The 26,867-nt window shown below is 50.2% G+C and overlaps 1 protein-coding gene across 1 annotated transcript; it reads right to left on the bottom strand.

Moving 5' to 3' along the window:
- Nucleotides 1-22,028: 22,028 nt before the first annotated feature.
- Nucleotides 22,029-25,398, bottom strand: LOC123411966 (probable cinnamyl alcohol dehydrogenase 5). Its single transcript, XM_045104925.1, has 4 exons — nucleotides 25,148-25,398; nucleotides 22,802-23,429; nucleotides 22,521-22,674; nucleotides 22,029-22,419 (listed from the first exon to the last, which is right to left on the bottom strand). The coding sequence occupies exons 1-4, from the start codon at nucleotides 25,258-25,260 to the stop codon at nucleotides 22,196-22,198; spliced, it is 1,119 nt and encodes a 372-aa protein (XP_044960860.1). The 5' UTR covers nucleotides 25,261-25,398; the 3' UTR covers nucleotides 22,029-22,195.
- Nucleotides 25,399-26,867: the final 1,469 nt, after the last annotated feature.

Here is a 26,867-nt window from a genome sequence, read left to right as displayed (position 1 = left end):
TTGTTTGCCCGTGCACGTTGTCTTCCTTTTCGTCGTGCCCTCGACACATGGGAACCCGGTAGTCAGGATCACCCCATCTTTATTTAGCATTCCCGCACGCGCTCCCTATTCGTTGTCACCGATATCTCGTCGAGTTATCGGGATAGGAACGTTGTCGTGGCATCGTTTCCGATTTGCCGCCATGGTTCCCTTTCGCTCGTCGTGGCGACATCTGTTTCTTTCCCTTCTTGCCGTGATGTAATGAACTCGCATGCATAATGCATTCATGGCATAACATATTGTGTTGCATGTCTTTTGTGCCGTAGATCCGATCTATGTTTCGCGTGTTACCCGACTAGGATGTCGTGTAGGACCATGGCTTCACCCTTGCCATGTTAACAACAATTTAATATTGCCGTGTAAATAATCGGGAGTGAGTTAAACAATTAACCGTGGAGTTTTGTCGATATGCAACCCGTTGCATATCGAGCTTCACTTAATGTGTAGTGTTTGCGTTAGGTGAATTGCCATGCCATCCCTTGCATTTTAACCTGTTCATGCATCATATTAGGGTTTGCATCATGTCTTGCTTTGTGGTGGTCAATACTTGTGTTGATGTTTGTTTCCGGTTTGCCCGTCTCGATAGAGTTCCGCAAGCGTGTCGGAATGTGAGGACCCGTTCGACTACGTTGGTTTGCCGACTTCTCCGAGTTGTTCTTCTTCCAAGCGGGATCTCAGGCAAGATGATCATTTCCCCAGATACCATTACTATCATTGCCATGCTAGTTATCGCTTCTATCGTTTATGTCTCGTTGCCTACCACATGTTTCCATATCAGCCTCTCAACAATGCCATGATTACCTTCAACCTGTTCGACCTAGCAAACCACTGATTGGCTATGTTACTGCTTGCTTAACCCTGTTGTTAGCGTTGCTAGTTGCAGGTGCAGTTGCTACCATGTGAAAACATGGGTTCCTTGTTATATCACCATATTAATGCTACTTAATTTAATGCACCTATATACTTGGTAAAAGGTGGAAGGCTCGGCCTTTCTAGCCTGGTGTTTTGTTCCACCTTTTCCCCCTTAGTTTCCGGCTACCGGTGTTATGTTCCATAAACGAGCGCTCCTAACACGATCGGGGTTGTTATGGGGACCCCCTTGATAATTCGTTTTAGATTAAAGCTCGTCTGGCAAGGCCCAACTTTGGTACTACATTTGCCTAATAACTAATGAACTGCATATGGAGTAATTAACCCGAGGATATTTAATCAACCCCCGGGCCAGTGCTCCTCATGAGTGTTAGTCCACCCACCTAGCAGTCGGCGGTGCCATCACGGGGCAACTCGAGGTTTGGTTCCGGTCCACTTTGCATAGACGGTTTGTCCTGAGAACGAGATACGCGGCTCCTATCGGGTTCGTCGACACACCGGGTGGCCTTGCTGGATTAGTTTTACCTTTGACGGAATATCTTGTGCATCGGGATTCCGGTGATGCTTTGGGTAATCCCAGAGTTGAGGTTTTCCACTAGGGAATCCGACGAGATCGCGAGCTTCGTGATTGAGGATTTCTATGCGGCTTGTGGTAATTTATGATGGACTAGTTGGAGCACCCCTGCAGGGTTAAATCTTTTCGGAAAGCCGTGCCCGCGGTTATGTGGCAATGTGGAAACTTTGTTTAACACTGGTTCTAGATAACTTGAAGTTAACTTAATTAAAATTTGCCAACTGTGTGCGTAACCGTGACTGTCTCTTTCGTGAGTTCCTTCTCCGATCGAGGACACGGTGGGGTTATGTCTGACGTAGGTAGGTGTTCAGGATCATTCATTTGATCATCAGTAGTTCACGTCCGTTATGCGTAGATCTTCCCCCTGTTATTTCTTGTACTCGTAAGTTTAGCCACCAAATATATGCTTAGCCGCTGCTGCAACCTCACCACTTAACCATGCCTTACCCATTAAGGTTTGCTAGTCTTGATACCTTTGGAAATGAGATTGCTGAGTCCCCTGTGGCTCACAGATTACTACAACACCAGTTGCAGGTACAGGTAAAGGTTACTTGACGCGAGCGCGTTGATTGTTCATTTGGAGTTGCTTCTTCTTCTTCTTCATCATCGATCTAGGATGGGTTCCAGGCCGGCAGCCTGGGATAGCAAGGATGGACGTCGTTCTTCTTTTTTCGTTTTTTTTTCGTCCGTAGTCGGACCCTGCTCTTACTCTTGATGATTATGTAATGTACTGATGTGACTCTGATGTAGCTTGTGGCGAGTGTAAGCCAATTCTATATATATCTCTTCTTTTCAGTACATGTACTTGTAACGATATCCATTCTTGCGACACGACGAGATGCGCTTCTATCCCTGACGAGGCCGTCGTGCCAAATTGAGGATAGGGGCGCATCTTGGGCGTGACACATCAGTCCTTATCCGTGTACCGACGCCTCGATAACGGGATACCTCTAGAGAACACATTAGAAGACAAAGATGTCTCATACCGCTTGCCTCCCGCTGTCGTGTCACGCCACACCTTCAATCTAGCAACAACAAGCTAAACATGACACCTTCAACAGAGCCATCGTGCAACACTTTTTGGTAGCAGATATGACTTGACGTCTTCGCATAAGAGTCGTGTGTAACATCGGTCGGAGGCGTCACCTGTCGGCGACAAGCACTACCCAAAAACTCTGATGGAGGCGCATGTGACACCTGTCGGACTACATCGAACCTAATATGTTGATGGGGGGGGGGGTACCGCCACCAGCCTTAGAAAGGTCGTCACCACCTCGAGATCCAGACGGGTCGCCCACATGACCCTGGAGTGTGTGACCGTCGAATAAGAGGGGGCGCTACCCCGATTTCGGGCATTACAGGGAGCATCCACCTTGGTGCCAACCACTATCGTCGCCCATACAACGACAATCATCGTCGTGATCTCACATCAAGCGTCATCGACGCCATAGGAAGCTCTCGCTGCGACGCGCGTCCCGCGACGTCCTCGGGAGGGGGATCTCAAGATCCGCCGCCACCGACATCATTACAAGACCCACCACCTGGCCCGTCATCCCCGACAAAGGCGACGCCGCCACCGACATCATTACAAGACCCACCACCTGGCCCGTCATCCCCGACAAAGGCGACGCCGCCACCGCCATGACCGGAACCGCTGCTTCGAGGATGAAGCACCGCCGATTGGCCACATCCCCTCCCTATCTACCCTTCCCACGAAGCCTCTAGAGAAGCATCGAACAGAAGGGAGATCTTGCACCGCCTGTCCCTCCCGACAGTGGGGCTACAACCCAGATCGTCGTCCTTCCCATCACGGGCGGCACCTGGGCTTAGCCCGACACGTCTCTAGGGACGACAAGGTGGAAGGGAGGGGGGTGGCGGCCAGGGCTCGGGTTGCCCCACCTACCGACCTGGAGGGGTGAGAAGAGGAGGGGGGGTACTAGGGGGGTTATTTTCGTACACATTGTATAATTCTTGTACACATGAGAAACATTGTTTCAATACATGGCGAACTTTTGTCACCTTTAGTTGACCGGGGGGTTATATATATAATAACATTTTTAAATACATTTAAAAAATGTTTTATGACTACTTTTATTCAATATAAAGTTATACATTTCTTGTATGCATCAGGAATATTTTCTTATGCACCTTTAACATTTTGCCAATATATGGTCAACTTTTTTCATACGCATTGTATAGTTCTTGTACACATGAGAAACATTGTTTCAATACACACTTAACATTTCTCAAATGTTTGATCTTTTTTCATATACCCAATTAGAAAAATCAAATGCTTGATTGACAATTTTTAAATACATGCTAAACTTTTTCATACATACTATATATATTTCGTATACATGAGGGATATTTATATATATTTAACTTTTTGTAAATATTTTTTTTGTCATATATAAAATTAGGAAAAATGTTTCTTATCACCTAGGGGTAGTTACCCTCATGTGAGTTTTATATGTTGTATGTAGTACTCCCTCCGTCCGAAAATACTTGTCCTAGAAATGCATGTACCTAGACTTATTTTAGTTATAGGTACATCCATTTTATTCATTTCTAGGACAAGTATTTCCGGACCAAGGGAGTATGTGTTAAAACCGAGAGTATATACGTGTACTATATAGTATATAGGAACATATTTAATTTGGCTCTAGGAAGCACATACTCCTACGTGGCAAAAATGGATGTAACAAATGGCAAAAATAGATGTGTTGATTGGCACACCCAAATGCTACCTTCAATATTTTAGGGGAAAGGCTTGTGCATTTTGAAATATGCAATTTTTTTTGCAAAATGTTACCTGTAAATGTTACACTTAATTTTATATTTGACTGGCAAAGAACTGCTATCTCATATTGTATGAAAATGTCAAGCACTCTTGGTAGACTAACATGATCATCTACAAAAAATATCATAATTTTTAATGTTACTTACTATATATTTCAATTTTACTGTTCATTAGGGAGCATATGCTCCGTAGAGCCAGAAATCTGTGTCCGGTATATATGCCCTACTTTTTAGGTAATACTCCCTCCGTTTTAAAATATAAGACCTTTTAGATATTTCACTAGAAGACTACATACGGAGCAAAATGAGTGAATCTATACTCTAAAATATGTCTATGTACATCCGTATGTAGTTCATAGTGCAATCTCTAAAAGGTCTTATATTTAGAAACGAAGGGAGTATGTACTATTTTAGGTATATTGTTTAATATGTACAAATATGATAGTATTTGTAAAATATACAAAAACAATTATGGACTCACGTGCAAAAACAATTATAGCTTGTTCTGAAATAGCCTAGATATAGTATATGCACATACTTACAAGGATGAAGTAATGTGTGTATGTGTGTAGAGAGAGAGAGAGAGAGTACTTGGAAATATAAACAAAAGTAAAGAAAAAAGAAAGCAAAAAAACGAAAAACGTGAAAAGGAAACAGAATAAACAAGGTTGTGGCTATGTCCTTCTGCGCGTTGGGCCAACCCAGTCCCGCGCTCGCCTAGGCGAGGCTGCCATATCTTTTGCAGTAAGCGAGACATAGGCTCGCCCTCATTTTGCCGTACAGCTAGCAAAACATTTTTACAGTAGCGAAAATCAAAACCGAATGGTTATTGACCCATTGTCTCCTCTTTAGTATTTCAGTTTTATTACTAGATTCAAATAAAAAATAATGTTTATTACTAGAATCTACTCCCTCCGTTCCTAAATATAAGTTTTTGTAGAGATTTTAATAAAAACTACGTACGGAGAAAGATGAGTGAACATCAGCCCACAATAAAGCAGTTCCGTGGCAGACACAGGGGTAATGGATAAAGTTTCTTGGTTCCCCTAGCCAAAACCGACGGAAAAAGAGAATTTCTTGGCAATGGGACCTCTTACTCGTACTACAAGAAAAAGATGATTCCTAGATACTATTTAAAATATTATATTTTGGGCCTTTAGATTTAAGGACTCGGTTAGTAGGGAGCTGTGATGCCTTGATGTAACCCTTAATGTAATGTGTAACTCGTCTTCAGACCTTTGGCTAATATATTCAGGTGGATACCCTTTCTCCCTCTCCCCCTGTGATTGTTCAAAAAAAAACATGGAAAAGATGATGGCGTTTATTTTTCCGGTTCATTTATTTGCACATGTACTAAGCCAAGGTAGAGTCGGCATCACGTAGCTAGTTTGGTCTTTGGAACAATAGGTAGGAAGTAGGACGTATCAAAGCTAGAGCCAGACTGCACACAAGCAGCTAGCAAGCGAGAGCCCAGGCACAGGCAGGGGATGAAGCGCGTGGTGGGGAGCCCAGGGACATGGAGCGGCACGTCTTCGCGGCCGGAGCCTCCTTGGCCATGTCCTCCGCCTTGGGATTCTCCTGTCAGGTTTAAACTTAAGTTCAGTAGTCATGGTGAAATCATCATCATCGCCATGGAGTAGAGGTTTTCGTTTTCAGCATAAAACCCTGGACTGAAACTCTGCGAGGTGTTCGGTTCAGGGAGTAGTGTAGGTTTAGGCAAAAACCCTCGCTGATTTCTAGCTGGCCTAGTCGTGGGATGGCGCGACGAAATAGGAGGGCTGATGGAGTCGTCGAGGGCCACTTCATGCGCGCATGATCCGAATCGTGGGATGGCACGAGTCGCAAGGATCGCCCCCGTGAAGATAGCATCGGGCGTTGGTGGCCTTTTCTTTTTTCTCTCTGTCGCTGTAACACAACACTGAATAAGTATGAAAAGCCTGAAAAGCTGCAAGTAAGTTGCGCAGCACAAATCTCTCTCTCTCTCTCGTGTGAGCTTCTCTTCTTCCTGATCGCCGGTGAGCTCCGGCGAGACGCTAGCCGAAGGGGTTTCGTCCGACAATTGGTATCAGAGCCTCGTGCTCGACGACCTATGAGGGATGACGGAACCTAGCAGTCCGGCGAAGAAGAACAGCGAGATCGGCGGGTCGGCGGGAGGCGCAATGGTTGTGCACCAGCGCGTCGTGCGTGACACCGGAGGCGCGTGGCCTATGCTCACGCGTACGAACTACTCCGACTGGGCCCTCCTGATGCAGGTCATGCTGGAGGCGCGACAACTCTGGGTCACCGTCAATGACGAGACGCCGGAGCGAGACACTGATCGCATGGCAATGGAGTGCCTACTGCGGTCGGTTCCCCCTGCGATGGTGTCCACACTCGCCGCGAAGGACACGGCGAAGGATGCGTGGGACACGATCAAGACGATGCGGCTCGGCGTGAGCCGCGTTCGGGAGGCCAAGGCGACGGCCCTCCGCCGGCAATTCGAGGCGATCAAGTTCAGCGATGGTGAAAGCATTGATGACTTTGGTATGCGTCTCTCCTCCCTGGTCACGCAACACGAGTTGCTCGGTGACAAGATCGGCGAGCCCGCAGTCGTCCGCAAGTTCCTCTCGGTCGTGCCCAAAGCCTACTCCCCGATGGCGTGCGCGATCGAGACACTTGTGGACCTGAACACACTCCCTCTCGAAGAGCTGATCGGGAGGCTTAAGGCGGAGGAGGAAAGATACGAGCTCGACACCGCGCCCGGAGCGGGCGACAACAGCAGCAGGCTGCTCCTCATGCAGGAGGAGTGGTTTGCGCGCATGAAGCAACGAGAAGGAGACGGGTCCTCTAACAGCAACGGTCGGGGGCGCGGCCGTGGCCGCGGTCGTGGGCGTGGACGCGGTGGACGCGGACAGAGCTCGGGCCGTGGCGGAAGCTGTGGCGACAAATCCAAGGATATCTGACGCTACTGCAAGCAAGTAGGGCACTGGACACGAGAATGCAAATCCAAGCCCAACGGGGAGGCGCATCTCATGCAGGCGGGTGCTGACGATGAGGAACCAGGGTTGCTGATGGCCCAGGTATGCGGCCTGTTCGACAACAACCCCGATAGGGCGCTGGCTGCGCCCGTCCACCTCGTCGAAGACACTATCCAGGCCAACCTCGGACACTAGGGGAACGGCAGCAGTGGAGTGTGGTACCTGGACTCCGGAGCGTCCAACCACATGACGGGAGATCGCTCCGTCTTCGCTGAGCTCGACACCACCGTCACCGGGACCGTCAAGCTAGGAGACGGATCCACGGTCAACATCTGTGGCCGGGGGACGATCCTCCTCACCTGCAAGACCGGCGAGCACCGCACGATTACGGGGGTGTACTTCATACCCAGCTTGCGCTCCCACATCATCAGCCTGGGCCAGCTCGATGAGAGTGGATGCCAGGTGCTGATCCAGGACGGGGTACTCCGTGTTCGTGATCGTCAGCGACGCCTACTCGCGAAGGTACATCGAGCACCAAATCGCCTGTACACCATCGCCCTGCAAGTCAGTCAGCCTGTGTGCCTCGCGGCGGCAAGCGCAGAGGACGCGGGATGGACGTGGCAAGCGCGTTTCGGGCACCTGAACTTCGACGCCCTGCGCAAGCTAGCGCGGGAGGGAATGGTGCATGGGCTGCCATTAGTCGACCAGGCGGATCGACTCTGTGACGCATGCCTGGCGGGAAAGCAGCGGCGCACCTCTTTTAGCAGGCAGGCACGGTACAGGGCACATGACCGCCTCGAGCTGGTGCACGGCGACCTCTGTGGTCCGATCACGCCTACAACGTCGGGCGGGAAGAAGTACTTCCTCCTGCTGGTGGACGACGCCACGCGTTTCATGTGGGTCGTGCTACTAGCGTCCAAGGACGAGGCGCCGGCGGCAATCAAGAGAGTACAAGCCGGCACAGAATCTGAGTCCGGACGGAAGCTGAAGGTACTGCGAACAGATCGCGGCGGGGAATTCACCTCGGGATCATTCACAGCCTACTGCGCCGAGCTGGGTGTGGCAAGGCACCTCACAGCGCCGTATTCACCCCAGCAAAATGGAGTGGTGGAGCGGCGGAATGGAACGGTGGTGGGCATGGCTCGTAGCTTGCTGAAGGCCAAGCGCATTCCAGGAGAGTTCTCGGGAGAAGCGATCACGACGGCCGTATTCCTGCTGAACCGATCGCCGACGAAGAGCGTGGAAGGTATGACACCGTACGAGGCATGGCATGGGCGCAAGCCGAATGTGGGATACATTCGCACGTTTGGCTGTGTAGTCCATGTCAAGGACACGCGCCCAGGACTGAAGAAGCTGGATGATCGCAGCAGGAAGATGATCTTCGTCGGGTATGAGCAAGGGACGAAGGGCTACAGGGCATATGATCCTGTCACAAAGCGGGTGCACATCACCCACGATGCAGTGTTCGATGAGAACGCACACTGGGACTGGAATTCGGAAGAAGCAGTGGTGAACACTTTCAGTGGTAGCAACACGTTCACGATCGAGCAGCTCGTGAGTGGTGCTACAGTCCAGGCTAGCGGCGGAGCGAAATCAGAAGCAGAGCCTGCTACGCCGGCCGCTGGAGCGTCCGTACCTCCGCCGAGCACCCCTCTCGGTGGCCTCACCACACCAGCACCCCTAGACGCGCTCATGGAGTTCGCGACACCACCTACCGATGCAGCAAAGGATCTCGACGCCGAGGACGATCCAGGGTGGAAGCACCGGTTTCGCACGCTGGAGAACGTGCTGAAAGCTGGACCAGCTGGAGAACCTGACGAAGAACTTCACCTCCTGGCAATGGAGGAGCCTGGATCATTTTCAGAAGAAGAACAGGAGGCGGCGTGGCGACATGCAATGTTCGAAGAAATGACAACTATTGAAGAGAATCAGACATGGCGCTTGACGGTCCTTCCTCCGGGACACCGTGCGATCGGGCTCAAGTGGGTGTTCAAGCTGAAGAAAGACGCGCAAGGAAAAGTTCTCAAGCACAAGGCCCGACTGGTTGCAAAAGGATATGTGCAGCAGCACGGGATCGACTACGATGAAGTGTTCGTGCCAGTTGCTCGACTTGAATCAGTTCGATTGCTCCTGGCGCTCGCAGCAAGCTCGGGTTGGGTTGTGCATCATATGGACGTCAAGTCAGCCTTCCTCAATGGCGAGCTCGAGGAGGAAGTCTACGTGCAGTAGCCCCCCGGTTTCACCATCGCCGGGAAGGAGGATCATGTGCTAAGGCTCGACAAAGCACTGTACGGACTCAAGCATGCTCCGAGGGCGTGGAACACGAAGCTGGACTTGCGTCTGACAGACCTGGGGTTCTCGCGCTGTGAATCAGAACATGCGCTGTATGCCCGGGGCACGGCGAGTTCACGACTAATCGTGGGAGTGCATGTCGATGACCTGGTGATCACGGGATCAGATACAACAGAGATCACAAGGTTCAAGGAAGAGATGCAGAATCTGTTCAAGATGTCAGATTTGGGGTTGTTGAGCTTTTACCTTGGGATTGAGGTGAAGCAGTCGACAGAAGGTATAGAGATCGCCCAGAGCGCGTATGCACAGCGCCTGCTGGAGAAGAGCGGCATGGCAGGATGCAAGCCATGTCAGACCCCGATGGAGCTAAGGTGCAAACTGTCCAGGGACAGCAAGGCACCAGCAGTGGATGCAACAAAGTACAGGAGCATAGTGGGGAGCTTACGGTACCTCGTCCACACGCGGCCAGACCTGACATTTTCCGTTGGTTATGTCTCTCGGTTCATGGAGGCGCCCACGGAAGAACACTACACTGCTGTCAAGCACATCCTCCGGTATGTCGCGGGCACACTCCGTCTGGGCTGCAGGTATGTGAAGGGAGAAGGGACAGCACAACTTATGGGATACAACGACAACGACCTAGCTGGAGACGTCGACACGCGCAAGAGCACCTCCGGGACCTTGTTCTTCCTAGGAGGTGGAGCAGTAACTTGGCAATCCCAGAAATAGAAGATTGTGACCTTATCTAGCTGCGAATCCGAGTATGTTGCAACGACGACAGCGGCCTGCCAAGGAATCTGGCTCTCACGTCTACTCGGCGAGTTCAGAGAAGCCACGGCGGAGACGGTGAAGCTCAAGGTGGACAACAAATCAGCTATATCGTTGGCAAAGAACCCAGTACTCCATGACAGATCGAAGCACATTGAGCTGAGGTATCATTTCATTCGAGATTGTGTGGCGACCAAGCGGATCGAGCTCGAGTTCGTTGCAACCAAACTGCAGCTCGCGGATATGCTCACCAAGCCTCTCGGTCGTGTTCGTCTTCAGAAGCTGCGGTCGAGTGTAGGGATGGTGGAGATGACCCCTCGACCCTAAGTTTAGGGGGTGATTGTCAGGTTTAAACTTAAGTTCAGTAGCCATGGTGGGATCATCATCATCGCCATGGAGTAGAGGTTTTCGTTTTCAGCATAAAACCCTGGACTGAAACTCTGCGAAGTGTTCGGTTCAGGGAGTAGTGTAGGTTTAGGAAAAACCCTCGCTGATTTCTAGCTGGCCTAGTCGTGGGATGGCGCGACGGAATAGGAGGGCTGATGGAGTCGTCGAGGGCCACTTCATGCGCGCATGATCCGAATCGTGGGATGGCACAAGTCGCAAGGATCGCCGCCGTGAAGATAGCATCGGGCGTTGGTGGCCTTTTCTTGTTTCTCTCTGTCGTTGTAACAGAACACTGAATAAGTATGAAAAGCCTGAAAAGTTGCAAGTAAGTTGCGTAGCACAAATCTCTCTCTCTCTCTCTCTCTCTCTCGTGTGAGCTTCTCTTCTTCCCGATCGCCGGTGAGCTCCGGCGAGACGCTAGCCGAAGGGGTTTCGTCCGACATCTCCAACTACAGCGCCTACTTGTACTCCCTCCCCCTGCTAATAATTCCCTGTGTGTTTTCTTCCAAATTCATGAGCATAACTCAAGACTCAAGTAACAAGTAGCAGCAAGTTGATATCATGGAGACTACTTTGACATCATCTAACGACTCTATCATGGTTTCCCTTTATTTCAGCTACCTGAATACAACGTTGGTCCTGCAGTTTCTGTGGAGCATGGGCTTTGCTTGCCAGGACATCTTTTCTTTGAGGAACAAGAAGGATCTTCACACTGAGCCGGAACTTGTAATGATCCGTGCTATCGGCGACTGGGTAAGTCGTTCACTTCGGGTGAAATCGTTTTTGTTTTTTGTTTTTTGTTACTCGAGCAGTTCTTGGAAGGAATCTTGGGCTAGGAAACATCTGTCCGAGCGATCACATCTACTGTGAATGCGTTCTTGCTCACTAGATACCTACAATCGGTCTTCCCTACTTCCATGGCTAAACGACAGTAGCGGCGAGGAACTCTGATGGAGCTCCCACCCTCCTCCCCCTCCCCTCCGCTGCCCCCACGGCGGCCGGAGAACAGATCCCCCCGCCCAGCCCCTCCCACCAGTCCCCCGTCGCCCCAGCCTCGCTCCTCCAACTGCTGGCGTCCCCCCCCCCCGGACTGCCTCTCCTCTGCATCGCCTCGCCTGCGCGCGGAGGCCACTGCAGAGGTGCTGCCCGCGCCGATTGGATCTGGAGGTAAGCTTCAATGCCGGATCCTGCCGGCTGCAGATGTATCTTGCCATTCCAAGACCACCGCAGCGCTGCCCTTTGCCGCATGCTGCGGCCCACCCCCTCCCCGGCCCAGACTCTGCTCGCTGGTCGTGGCGCCCAAGGGCTGGACGGCGCAGGCCTCGTCCGGCATGCCTCCACGCCGAAGACTCCAATCCATTATTGTGGCGCCAGGGGAGACCTCCTCTCAGGCTGCAACCTCCCTGCCGGCTGGCAAGGGCCTTAATGCAGGCGAACAGGATTGGAACCTGGTTCGCTCCAGGAAAGAGATTAGGAAGATGAACACTACCACTTCGGAGGAGCTGCGTTTGCATCCGCGTGTCCCCCTTCTGATCCCGCAGCTCTGCAGCAACACCTAGCTTTCAAGGCTCGCTTCAATGGCCGTTGTTTCCGCTGCCTGTCAACGCGCCACCGCCTGGCGTCCTGCAGAGACCCTATTCGCTGCATCCGTTGCAAAGAAACCGGCCACCTCGCCCGCTCCTGCTCAGCATCACTTCCTCCTCGCAAACAGCCAGCTACCAACAAGCAACCCACCCAGCCCCCGCCGCCGCGAGATAGCCACCTCGCCTGGCCGGAGCTGTGTGCACGCCGAGCACTGATGGAGTTCACCCCTGGGCTTGCCTCCCGACGGCCGGAGCGCTCCTCCTGTGTCCTCGTCAGCACCCCGGAGATGGAGGCCGACGCCTATCATTTGCGTCGCTCAGCTCTGACGGCCACTGCAGCTGATGCGAGGGTCGACTTCGCCACATCCCTCGTCGCCAAAGCACTGGAGCAAGCGCTTGACATCCCTTGGGAATCCATCCAACTAGCTTCAGCACACCCGGAGGACTACCTCATCCGCTTCGCCGAGCCGTACCAGCGGGACCTGGCCCTCGAGCGGGGATATGTCCGCGTTGGTGGTGTCCGTTTGCAGCTTGAGCAGTGGGATCCAGCACCGGCAGGCACCATCCGCCACTTGCGGTTCTACTGCCGTCTTGCAATCTCTGGGATCAACTTCCATGCATGAAGGCTCTATGTGGTCAAAAAACTGCTGGGAGGTTCCTGCATTGTTGATCGGATGGAAAGGCAGACAGAGCGCCTTCAGAACATGGCTGCTTTCTTCGTCTGGGTGTGGACGGAGAACCCAGACTACATCCCAAGAGCAGCTGATCTTACAATCGTCGAGCGTGCAGGAGACGGCCGCAACATACATCAGCTTCCTGACGGCGTGCCGGCAGAAGAAGGGCGTCAAGGCCCGATGACTGGGGTGCTCATACACCTGGTCTTGGCCAAAGACTACTCCCCGCGCGCCTCCGACTCCGCTGCAGAAGAAGACCCGCGCATCTACACCTATGATGTGCAGATTGGCACCATGGATGGGCGTGTAGTGCCGCCCCGTCGCACGTCAGAGGCTGGCTCCTCGAGGCTTCCTCGACGTTGTGATGATGACGCAGATGATGAGGGGCAGGACCGACAGCGTCGTCGTCGTGCTGGGAAGCGTCGCTCCCTTTGGCAATCAGTTGTTGGGCAGGCTCAATGCCGCGACACAGCCCGCTTCGATCCGCTGCCGCGTCGGGAGGGGCGCAACGTTGAGCGCTGGGGCCGCTCCGATGCCCGTCGCAGGGCGCCGAGCCGCCTTGCTGACCAGGAGAGAAGGTGGCGTACTTCCACCAGCCCTTCACCGGCCCATCGTCGGGCGCCCTCTGCGATCTCGTCCACGGCAATCCCGGCTGGTTCGGTTCTCCACCCTGTCTCCAACCGATCAGTACAGGGCACTGGGGCTGCTCCTTCTGCCCCTGTCAAAGATGCAGACCACTACAGCGCAAGATCATCAAATGTTGTGCCTCAGATCGCGGGAAGACAGGCTGTCCCTGGCATGCTTGTTTTGCCACAACAGGATAAGCCGGCTGAGCTAGGAACGACTGATCCCGATGCGCGCTGGAATGGCGGCACGGCCGCAATGTCGCCGCTAGACGAAGTGTTGGCTGTTGCCTCTCGCACCCAGCTGCAGCAGCTATGCCTGATGGGCGTCCCGGCCGCGGGAGATGAGGGCATGCATGGTCATATGCTTAACTCTTTTGGAGAGCTCAGAATCTCCCAATCTTCAAACATGCCACTGCAGCATTCCTGTCCGATCCGCACTGCTCCATCTCCAGGGACGATCTGTCCTACCATGGCCTCACACCATGGACAGCCTGCCAGCCAATGGATCAGCGACCGGAGCTGCATGGAGACTATTGCCTGGGGCAATCTTGGTGCTGCTGTCGTGGCTATGCCAACAATGTCTAGGCCAACCCCACCCAACAGAGCTGACAACACTGGAAACCATGCCTCCAGCTGGGAGGCATTTGTAGCAAGGACGCCGGCGATCGACTTCTCGGCGATGCATGGTAAACCCCCGGGCAACAGTACTGAGATTTGTTTCGGCCCTGGTGTGCAGCTTGACCCTGCAGGCTCTGTAGCCTCGGGCAGAGAGCTTGTCAACGCGATCGTCTTGCGTGTGGCAGCGCTACCCTCCGACAAGCAGCGCTGGTTCATCGGCTGTGTTGCTGATCTGCTATCGCCCTCCCTTCTGGGGGTACCTGTAAGGACGGAACCAGCGCCCGGACAGATCAAGAAGAAACTGTTTGCATCCATGACCAAGATGACAAAGTCCGCCAAATCGCATGCCGCCAGCACTTCGTACATGGCGTCTAGGAAATCCCAAGCTAGATTCTGTGTATGCCTTGGCCTTATCAACGACATCAACGAATTCAACGAGGATACCCTCAAGACATATCTCAGTTTCTTCAAGAACCCGGTGCCTGAGTCACTGTTGTCCAAACTGGCCGAGGTAGCTGGGATTTCGGGCCCTCCGGCTGTCAACCTGCCGGACGAAGATCTGCAGCTCATCCTCGACGAGCTGAACGCGAAAACGAGATGATTCAACACAAGATCATCGGTTGCCCAAACTTCCTGATGTTTTATGCAACCAAACTGCTCCAGGAATCTGTACCTGCCGACTGGTGCGCAGCTGCCGATGTCAAGTCCTACTATGCCTCCCATCACACGCCGGTGGCGTCTGAGCTTGTGTCCTTATTTGCTGTCTGTCATAGAGTCGCGCAGGTTGCGCCTATCTATTGTAATCATGCGCCGGTGGCGCCTGATAAACTACTTCTGTGTGTCTGTTTCGAACCTAATTATGTGAACACCAGTACTCACGCGCTGGCGGCGCCTGAGTATGGTTGTTTTTTATCTTCTCGGTTTTATCTCAATGCTGATGTCCCTCTCCAGGCTGTTTGCTGCTCATAGTTTTTTATGGATGATAAACTAGCGGTACTGTGCTGGAATGTGCGCGGATTAAATGATCGCGCAAGAAGACTTGTGGTTAGATCGCTGGTGCAACAATGCAAATGCTCCATTCTATGCCTGCAAGAATCCAAGCTTAGCCTCCTTTCGAATGATGATAAGCTTGAAATCGGAGGCCCGAGACTACAGGGGGCGGTTTCTCTTCCCGCAAATGGAACAAGAGGTGGTCTTGTTCTGCTATGGGATACATCGCTTTATGCTGTATCACAGGTTGTTATTCGCAACTTCTCCATCTCTGCAATGATGACGCCAACCAACGGCTGTCCATGGACTATTACCAACGTCTACGGGCCGCATGACGACGCTCGAAGAACACAATTTCTGCTTGAGCTACAAGAAGTTGCGCAATCGGTCAATGCCCCTTGGCTAGTGCTCGGTGACTTCAACCTAATAACGTCTGCTGCTGACAAAAACAACATGAACCTCGACAGGAGGTGGATGCTATGTTTCCGACAAGCGCTAAATGCCTCCAGCCTGAAAGAGATTAGACTGATCGGAAGAAAATTCACGTGGTCGAACGAGCAGTCACCTCCGACGCTGGTGAGGCTTGACCGTGCTTTTTGCACGGTAGATTGGGAGCTGATTTTCAGAAACACCAAGCTGCTGCCGCAATCTTTGTCTATGTACGACCACTGCCCACTACTACTTGTCAATGACGGGATGCTTAGGAAAAAGAGACGGTTCCAATTCGAGCATTACTGGCAATTTGTCCAGGGATTTCAGGAAGTAGTAGCGACCGCCTGGAACAGTATCCATGGAATTGCGGACCCAATCTCCTCTTTTAACAGCAAGCTAAGGGCAGTCGCTAAGGCGTTGTCGCTATGGAGCAAAGCCAAAGTTGGTAACCTACAACTACAGTTTCTTGCTGCACAAGAAATCATTCTTAGGTTGGACTGTGCTCAAGATGTGCGCGCTCTAGCACCACACGAGTATGCAACCAGGATAACATTGAAAAGGAGATGTTTAGGCCTGGCAGTATTATTGAGAATAAAGCAACGTCAACGTGTGAAAATATCCCGGCTAAAAGACAATATATCCAGCTCCAAAATGCTATTCATCAAAGCCAGCTCGCGCGCAAGGAAAAGCACTATACATTCGTTGTTAGGCAGCGATGGAACGCTTTTAAGTGATCAAACAGGCATCGTGAATGCGGTTGGCGATCATTTCCAAAAGGTCCTGGGAACGCCCTCAAACACATCAAAAATATTCCACTGGGACTTCCTACGAATTGCACCACAAAACCTGCAAGACCTCGAACAAACCTTTTCCATTCAAGAAATCAAAGAGGCGGTCTGGGACATGCCAACGGACAAAGCTCCAGGCCCAGACGGATTCCCAGGGGCGTTCTATAGACATTGCTGGGATATCATTAAGGAGGATCTACTAAATGTATTCCACAGGTTGTTCAGCCTGAATGCCCGATCCATTCACAAGATCAACGATGCTTTGATAATTATGATCCCAAAAAAGAAAGACCCTGTGGCGATAAGAGATTACAGGCCTATCAGTCTCATCCACAGCCTAATGAAACTGATAATGAAAGTACTGTCAAAAAGGCTTGCGCCACGGTTACCATCCCTGATTTTGAAATGCCAGAGCGCATTCATGGCAGGGCGCAGCATCCAGGAGAACTTCCTTTATATCCAAAGCCTGGCCAAGCACTACCATCGGACAGCGCTACCGTCCGTGTTGTTGAAGCTTGACCTGGCGAAAGCATTCGATACTATCTCCTGGCCATACATCCTCAACTGCATGCAGGCTATGGGTTTTGGAAGACGATGGTGCGCCTGGATTGCAATGATTTTATCGTCCTCCTCATCAATGGTGCTGGTAAATGGAGTTCCGACTGCAAGAATTCGGCACCGATGTGGCGTTCGACAAGGTGACCCTATCTCGCCGTTCCTATTCATTTTGGCAATGGAACCCCTGCACAGAATCTTCGACTTAGCAACCGAGAATGGGCTTCTATCGCCGATAAGAGGACGGGCAGCCACAATGAGAACATCACTATATGCCGACGACCTGGCACTTTTTGTGAACCTAGTTCAAGAAGATATGAAAATGGTTGGGATAATCTTACAACTATTTCAAGAGGTAACCGGTCTTCGCACAAATTTTGCAAAGAGTGTTGCACTGCCAATCCGATGCGATGGAATCGATCTACAAAATGTGTCACTGCCGCTGGGAGTACCAGTGGGCACATTCCCCTCGACCTACCTTGGAATGATGCTCTCTATCAAAAAGTTATAGAAAATTAACTATCTCAATATCATGTCCAAGGTCGACAACAAAATGGCAGGATGGAAAGGCAAGCTCATGTCAAAGGGAGACATGCTAATCCTTGCAAGGGCGGTGCTTCAATCGTTGCTTGTGTACATGCTCTCATCCCATAAACCTCCAAAATGGCTGCTCAAATGGATAGACCAGCGCACTAGGGTCTGGTTCTGGTGTGCAGAAGATAAGTGCAATGGAGGAAAGTGTAGAGTCAGATGGACCATAGTATGCCGCCCAATGCGGCTTGGGGGGCTTGGCCTACATGACATGGAAAAGTTCGCTAGGGCCCTAAGACTAAGATGGATCTGGCTGCGTTGGACGGACGCCAATCTGCCTATTATTGGGGCGGGAGGACCATGTGATGATACGGATTTTGCGATATTCGCTGGTGCTACCAGAATTTGTATAGGTGATGAAAAAACTGCGCTTTTTTGGAAAGATGCCTGGCTGCACGGCATGGCACCAAGGGATATTGCGCCCACCCTATTTCAGGGATCATCCAGGAAGGGAAGAACAATACATGATGCGCTGTCGCGAGACAATTGGATACAGGACCTTCAGCGCAACTCGCGAGATGATATGACTGACGAACTTATTCACCTCTCCGACATGCTGAGCCACACACATCTGACAACGGCGGAAAGAGACTCCATTACATGGAAGTTGACTAATGATGGTACATACTCTGCCCGCTCCGCCTATAACTTCCAATTCGAAGGTCTGGTCAGCTCCGACATGTACACTGCGGTCTGGAGATCATGGGCACCTACCAAGTGACAAAATATTTCTGTGGATGGCACTCCAATGCAAGATCCTCACTGCAGACGTACTGCTTTCGCGAGGTTGGGACAACAACTATTTCTGCCCCCTGTGTATCCTATCTCTAGAGACAACAAGCCACCTACTATATGAATGCCCATGGTCGCGAAAGGTATGGGATGGGCTAGCGGTCGTTGCTAACTTGACGTCGCTAAATCCTCAATCATGGAGGGCAGAGACAACACTTAGAGAGTGGTTTACATCTCTAACTGATCATGTAATGGAAGAGCGAAGGAAGAAGGGGGCAAAGGCACTTGCAATTTTGATATGCTGGGAGTTGTGGCTAGAGCGTAACCGTAGGATTTTCCAGCAGAAAGAACTACCGGTCTCAATATTGATATCGCGTATCAGAGACGAAGCCGCTACTTGGAAATTGACGGGCTGCCCGATTGTCTTTGACCCGGGCTGAGGCACTAGTTCTTCAGATTCTGCTTGGCCGACAAAGCCGTCAGGAGATGTTTCTTTAATTTTCTCGGTTTTGGTTTTTGGTTTGTATATCTGTACTTGGCCGTCGGCCGGTTCTCCTTCTTAATAGAATCACAGCAGATCTCCTACTGTCTTACTAAAAAAAAACTGTGAATGCGTTGCAGGTCCTGGCAGTTCTCATGTTCTCGGGATCCTGCGCCGCGGGATGGATGTGAACTTCTGAGAGGAGTACTGGCGGCTGCCCTGCACCCAGTTCCAGCTCTCCGTCGCCCTGGCGTTCATCACGTGGTCGTTGCAAGCCGCATTTTCTTTCTCCGGGTTCTGGCTTCTGATTTCCTTTTTCTAGATCTTTGTTGAGAAATTATAAAAAGAAGCCCCGCACTAAGGCTCTTTTATGCAGCTGCTCCACAGCCCCATATGCATGCAAAAATCTTTCATCTCATGTTTACATCATCGCATTAAATGTTTTTTTAAAAATTTTAAAATGATTTATCCCACAAATTAATAATTTAATTTCAGATTCGCTTTCACCGTTAGATTCGTCTCGACGAGGCCTTCAAAATAAGATTCTATGTTGACATGTTTCGTTTATTTTTTCTCGTTATTTCTAGTTGCCATATTTATGTCATCATAATTGTCATCTTACGGTGTATAGTGGTCACAAAAATTAAACATAGCTATCAGGACAATACTTTTATACATTTTACGCATTGCAATGTTATGTGAAGCTAAAAAAGGGTGTTAAAACACTAACAAGAAGCAAGTAAATGCATGAATCAGCACAAGTACAATGAATCAAGTTTTGTAGTGGGGTATATCGACATTTATAAACCTGATAACCAAGTTGATTTAATGTGAAAACTATGTAACAAATAATGTGACAAGTAAGTGGTAATAATCTGAAAAGTACCGACGAAAACAAAAGTTATCGAAACATGTCGACGTGGGATCTAGTTTTGAAGATCTCGTCGCGAAAAAGTCAGTGGTGAAAGCGGATCATTAATTGAGATAACGGTTTGGGAGATAAATCTTTTTTAAATGTAAAATTAAAAGAATATTTAATAATATCATACTTGTCTAATGTTGCATGCATGCAAGAAATGGATGAAAGCTAGCCGCTGCACGAGAGGACTAAAATGGGCCGCCGCCGCACGAGAGGACTAAATCCTCTTTTGATTTTACATTTAAAAATTATTTATCTTCCAAACCGTTATCTCAATTAACGATACGCTTTCATCACGGACTTTTTCGCGACGAGATCTTCAAAACTAGATCTCATGTCGACATGTTTCGATAATTTTTGTTTTCGTCGATACTTTCCAGATTATTACCACTTACTTATCACATTATGTGTTACATAGTTCTCACATTAAATCAACTTGGTTATCAGGTTTATGAATGTCGATATACCTCACTAAAAAACTTGATGCATTGTAATTGCGCTGATTCATGCATTTACGTGCTTATTGCTAGTGTTTTAACACCCACATTTAGCTTCACATAACATTGCAGTGTGTAAAATGTATAAAAGTATTGTCCTGATAACTATGTCTAATTTTTATGACAACTACATCGTAAGATGACAACTATGATGACATAAATGTGGCAACTAGAAACAACTTAAAAAAATCAACGAAACATGTCAACATGAGATCTTATTTTGAAGGTCAACCTAACGGTGAAGCGAATCTGGAATTAAATTATTAATCTGTGGGATAAATCATTTTTAAAATTCAAAAAAAAAACATTTAATGCGATGATGTAAGCATGAGGCGAAAGATTTTTGCATGCACATGGGGCTGTGCGAGCTGCTGCATGGAAGAGCTTTAGTGTGACGCTTCTTTTTATAATTTCTCAATAATATTTAATAATACCATACTTGTCTAATGTTGCATGCATGCAAGGAATGGATGGAAGCTAGCCGCCCCACGAGAGAACTAAAATGAGGCGCCGCTCCCTAGTAAAGTCCATCTTTGTTTTAGGCCAAATCCACCACGCGACCCCATCTTGTCCGGCCTCATCCGTTTGGGGTAAAAGGAACAAACCGATTGGCCCAGCGCGAGACGGCCGGACCCATCTTGTTCGTTTTGTGTCCGGAGCTATCCATTTCGAGGGATTTGGGTCGCGGCGGACAGCAAACGGACGCGCGCTCATCCGCGTCAGGGCCGCGTGACAGGCGGCAACCTACCTTCCACCCGTCCACATCAATGCGCACAAGCGACCGGGTCCGCGTGTCATCCGCCCAGAAAACGGACGCGGTCCTTTTTAAATAGGGAAGCCGTAGACCGGTCGTCGTCCATACTTTTCACTGCACCCCGCGGCCTCATTAAAACCCGACATCCCAAACCAACTCGCCGGCACGCCGCCTCGCAGCCAGTTCTTTTTTGTTACTCGAGCAGTTCGTGGAAGGAATCTTGGGCTAGGAAACATCTGTCCGAGCGATCACATCAACTGTGAATGCGTTGCAAGTCCTGGCGGTTCTCATGTTCTCCGTATCCTGCGCCGCGGCCAGCGTGACCATCTTCTTCGTAAAGGATGTGAACTTCCATCTTCTTCGTAAAGGATGTGAACTTCTGTGCAGAGCACCGGCGGCTGCCCTGCACCCAGTTCGAGCTCTCCGTCGCCCAGGCGTTCATCACGTGGTCGTTGCAAGCCGCGTCTTCTTTCTCCGGGTTCTGGTTTTTTTTTTCCTTCTTTAGTGATCTCACTGAATCGCCGTCGCGTCGTGCTGATCGCCAGTCAGGAGGGTAAATCAGTTGCAATGTGCTCGGGACGCACTTGTTAGGTTTTTCTTACAGTTATGGCCACGCATCCTTCATCACTTGTTACTCCATAGATTGTCTGTTTGATAGCTCATCTTTGTTTTTAGTGGCTGCGAGTTATGGTTATCAGGGCCTTAGGTGGGACAGTTACTGTCTAGATGATGTGGACTCTGGTAGAACTCTTCTGTTAACGAAACAAAATGTCCTATATTTTCAAGTGGAATGGATGGATGTGGAACAGTTATTGTTGCTACGAGGGAGTAGTACAGTACAGATAGCCTCCTCGGTGCACGCAATAACTGAATAGCAGGAAGAAGCTAAGCAGGCAGTCCATTATTACCGGCAAGAAGCCAACTTGTCCGTCCATCATCAACGCAGTTTTCCCACGAACAACATCGCACCATGCATGCATCGTACTCCCTCCGTTCCTAAATATAAGTCTTTTTTTAGAGGTTTCATTATAGGACTACATACTGATGTATTTAGACATACTTTAAAGTATAGATTCACTCATTTTGTTTTGTATGTAGTCTCTTAGTGAAATCTCTTAAAAGACTTATATTTAGGAACGGAGGGAGTACATCACTGACAATAATTTTCGACTGTTCAATGTTACTAGTACTACTGATAAAGTATGTGATAACAGCAGAGAACCAGAGACCAACGTAGACCGCGAGCAGCGCTTAGAGTTACGTCGGCGGTCACTCGGTTGTGGCTGCAGCGGCGGCCTTGTCGAGGGTGTTGGCGATGTCGATGACGAATCGATACCTGACGTCAGCCTTGGCAAGGCGCTCCATCGCTGTGTTCACGTACTCCGCGCTTATCACCTCGATGTCTGCCGTCACGCCGTGCTTCGCCGCGAGGTCCAGCATCTCCTGGGTGTCCCTCATGCCGCCGATGCAGCTCCCGGCCAGGGTCTTGTTCCCTGTGCATTCAGAAAATATATGCATCAGTTATGCACAAAATGCCTGTTTATTGCGAGATCGGAGAGGAATATGTCTAGGCTTGTGAGATCCGAGAACTTACTGGCAACCAGAGCAAAGGGAGGGACCTCGATAGGCTGCTCTGGGAGGCCGACCATGATCATCTTGCCGTTGGGCTTGAGTAGCCCGAGGAGAGGGGCCATGGGGATGTTTGCAGACACCGTGTTTATGATGCCATCCATGGTGCTCACCGCAGCCTGCAAACACAACACAAAATTAAGCAGTAATATAAGCAGACATGGACTCCTGTTTTCTTCTCCACGGGAGAAACAACCGTCTATAGCTATAGTCCGTTTGATTTGAGGATCGGACACATGGGCATACCTTCATCTCGTCGGCGTCCTTGCTGACGACGAACGCGTCAGCGCCAAGCCTCTCGAGGGCCTCCTGCTTCTTCCCTGGCGACGAGCTGATCACCGTCACCTTCATCCCAAAGGCTTTGCCGAACTTGACGGCGACGTGGCCCAGTCCGCCCAGTCCCAGCACGCCAAGGTGCAACCCGGGAACGTTCAGCCCGTGGTACTTCATGGGGCTGTACACGGTGATGCCGGCGCACAGCAGGGGCGCGCCCTTGTCCAGCGGCATGGCGTCCGGGAACCGGACCACGAAACGCTCGTGCACCACCACCATGCTGGAGTAGCCGCCGTGGGTGACAGTGCCGTCACGGTCGACCGAGTTGTAGGTGAAGATTATGCCCGGGCAGTGGTTCTCGAAGCCCTTGTCGCAGCTCTCGCAGGACTGGCACGAGTTCACCATGCACCCGACACCGACACGGTCGCCGGCCTTGAACTTGGTCACGTTCTTGCCGACCTCGGTGACCTCGCCGGCGATCTCGTGCCCAGGGATCATGGGGTACTTAGCGTTCTTCCAGTCGTTCTTGATGCTGTGCAGGTCAGAGTGGCAGATCCCGCAGTACAGAATCTTTATCATGACATCGTCGTCTCCGGTGCTTCTGAAGAAGGAATTATACGAAGAAACATGAAGCGTCATGAAAAGAAACGCTGTTACATGTGAGTGTGTAAATCAGGTAGTAATCTCGTACTAGTACATCATGGGTTTGTCTATCAAACCAATTAGTAGTCACTCGAGCAATTGGTCTAGACTGTCACTGTCAGTCATGCACGCAAACGATATTATTATTTTTCTGAGCCAACTGCTGAATTTTACCATTGAGTCAAATGATTTTACTCGTTAGAGCAAATCACATGATTCAGTCAGTAACTCTTCAGGAAAATAAAGGTCCCAGAAAATAATTCACAAAGCAAATTCTAGGACTGCAGATCCTAAAACCATCCATCAATTACCTTGTACAGCTCGTACCATACTGGTGCGGCTATGATAACGACATAAAACTGCTAGCGCCATCAACGAATAACACGAGCCTTTCGTTCCCAACTGCAAACCACTACTCAATAATGGGCATGGTTTGCCCACACATGTTGGCACCATTAGTTTATACGGAGATATGTAAGTAGTACAAAGATTTTTCAAATCCAAATTATTTCTTATGACAAACTTGTGGCGGTACCCTTTGCATCGAATCAACCTAAATAGTCCAACCTTGATAAACTTGCAGGTATTCTCTATTCGTGATAGATGCACTGGTTAAATTTCATAGATCATTATCTAGCATGTCCAACCTTCAATCCAAATAAGCTACTGTAATAACAAAAACAATCAAAATCACCACAACCTCCTTGCCGGCCAGTCGAAGCATGATTAAATGCAGTCACTGAAACAGGTGTCAGGTGTGCCGTTGAGGCTTGCCCACATGAGCGACTCGATTCATACCGCACATACAGAAGGAAAGTGACACACACACACACACACACACACACACACACTCATGTACTCGGTAACAGTGACAAGTAACCGAGATTGACACATGTATGTGCCTTTTACAACCAACAGTGGCGTCGCATCATCAAGATTCCAGAAGGAAAACCACTGCCGGCAATCCCATGGTTGTACTGGACACACGACAATTCCATGTACTGGACACATAATAATTCATAGACTTTATTTCCATGGATATGCTTTGCTCGGAGTGTGCCACTGATAATTCAGGCCCCCCTTTGCAAAGGATAAAATTCACAAAAATAATAATCACAGAAAGCAACCCGATAGCCACCATTATAAACCTACGGAAACAAACTGACATGCCATAGAGACTATTTCGAGAATTTGCATCGGAAACGAACTGACATGCACAATTTCGCTAAAATCACAGGGGGGGGGGGGGGGGGGGGTGACCTTCCGGATATTGGAAGGCCGGTCTAAGACGAAATCTCCGTTGGCGAGATCAAGATCCAATGAACCTTAATCGTCGTCAGCTACACGACAGTTTATTAAGGAGAATAAATTATTCCATGGAACCATGCATCTCACGTACGTACTCTCTACAACAGAGGGTGTGGCATGGGGAAAAACAAGCGAACGCAAACCGGATCGGACGGCGCAAGGCGCCGCCACGACCTGCCGTGTCCGGATCAACGTACGCCGTCCGCACGCCCGGCCACGCATGTTCGCGGGACGGCGGGCGCGGCCTCATCGCCTCGCGCGGACATGGAGCTAGCCGCGTGACGCCCGGCCAGATGCGCGTGCTGGACATCGACCCATCCTACGTGCGGTGCGGGGCGGGTCGGGGCGATGGAGAGCGGGTGGCGTTACCTTCGGGTGATGGCGAGCGGGGAGAGGCGGCCGGAGGCGTCGAGCGCCGCCAGGCCCACCGCCTTCTTCGTGTGCTGCTGGCTCTGCTCCGGCTCCGTCGCCGTGGGTGCCATCCTGGCGCGAGGTTCCGCCGGAAATCTCTAGAGTAACTCCCCGGAAATTCTATGAGGTTTTTGTTTCCTTTTGCCTTTTCTGTGTGGTGAGGCGATTAGAAGTTGGATGCCAAGCAGGCGACTAGGTGGGGGGAGGGACGGGGGGAGCCTTTTATAGAAGGTCCGTAGGTCTCGATGTGTCCGAGTGGGCCATCGTCGCTCCAGCCCACTCGTGACTCGTGTGTGCGGCGTGGGTGTGAACAGTTTTGACCGTCTCATCGGGCATCTGGACACTTGTGCATTGTTCATGGGTCTCTACTGATTTCATCGCTCTTCGTCACTTCTTCAAGGATGAAAGCGAAACAAAGATAGGAAAATGATAACAACCCGTCGCATCTATCTTGATCGAATTGTTCGAGAAGCAACCTGGTTTTGCAACTCAGACATGGTTGCAGTTTTCCTCGTCGTAAAAACTCTTCTTCGTTTGGGTTTGGACTTGGAACCCCGACACCATCCCCAAGACGTCCAACCTCACCATTGTCGACCGTGCTAGAGACGGACGCAACCGCCATCAGCTGCCAGAAGGTGTGCCCACAGAGGAAGGACGCCAAGGCCCGACGGCCGGGGTGCTCATTCACCTCGTCCTAATTAAGGACTACTCTTCTGTCGTCTGTGACTCTTCATCACCGGTAAAATACCCGCGCATCTACATCCATGATGTGCAGATTGGCATCATGAACGGGCGTGTCGTCCCCACTAGTGGGGACGGGGCCTTTAGCTCCGGTCCGTAAAGGCTTTATTTCCGGTTCACCAACCGGGAGTAAAGGGGCGGGACTAAAGGCCTAACCTTTAGTACCGGTCCTGTTCCAAGCCGGGACTAAAGGTGCTTCACGTGGACGCCTCGTAGCGTCCTCAGGGGCAGGCCCTTTAGTCCCGGTTCGTTACACGGACCGGGACTAAAGAGTTTCAGATTTTGTTTATTTTTGGGTTTTAGGGTTTTGGTGTTTGGAAGATTAACGTGATGCCTCGTTTGGTGTTCGGGAATTAGTTTTCATATAATTTAAATAGAAATAATTATGCATATATATATAAGATTAACTTATCTTACAAGCGAGCATATATATACAATTATATGGAGATCTGAATTATCGAGACTAAAGCCCGTCTATTCGATTACATGGACGAACATCAGTAATGGCCCCTAGCTACACTAAATCGTCCTTTGTCATCTGTAGCTTCCGTCCTCAGAAAGGTCGCAAGCTCCTCTGCAACAGCAATCGCGCGTTGCTCTGGTAGGACCTTCGTCCTCATGGCCGTGTACTATATAAGAAGAGGAGATGAATATGAATATCAATCATGATAACAAAGAATGACGGGTAAAAATAGAGGTGTGAATGTTCATTGCCTACGTCGAATCTGTGATCCTTGTGCTCAGAGGTAAACGTGCGAATGGTCTCGCAAACATAGTATCCGCATAGATGCGTCCCCCGTGGCTGCTGGTCGCACTTTACGAGAATAGAATATATATAATCAAAATAATAATCTAGCATCATAAATGTATTGAAAATAGAAGTAGATCATACTACTACTTACCTGAGCCGCTCTAAAGGTCAGCTTCTCAGGCTCGA

This window comes from Hordeum vulgare, chromosome 7H, assembly GCF_904849725.1.
Source record: "Hordeum vulgare subsp. vulgare chromosome 7H, MorexV3_pseudomolecules_assembly, whole genome shotgun sequence".
NCBI lineage: Eukaryota > Viridiplantae > Streptophyta > Magnoliopsida > Poales > Poaceae > Hordeum > Hordeum vulgare.
This window is presented reverse-complemented; position numbering and strand designations above follow the sequence as displayed.

Coding starts and splice junctions, on each gene's coding strand:
- LOC123411966 (XM_045104925.1), bottom strand. CDS start 25,260: ATGGCACCCACGGCGACGGAGCCGGAGCAGAGCCAGCAGCACACGAAG. Junction 22,675..22,801: donor AGGACGCCGACGAGATGAAG/GTATGCCCATGT, acceptor TTGTGTTTGCAG/GCTGCGGTGAGCACCATGGA. Junction 22,420..22,520: donor TCCCTTTGCTCTGGTTGCCA/GTAAGTTCTCGG, acceptor CTGAATGCACAG/GGAACAAGACCCTGGCCGGG.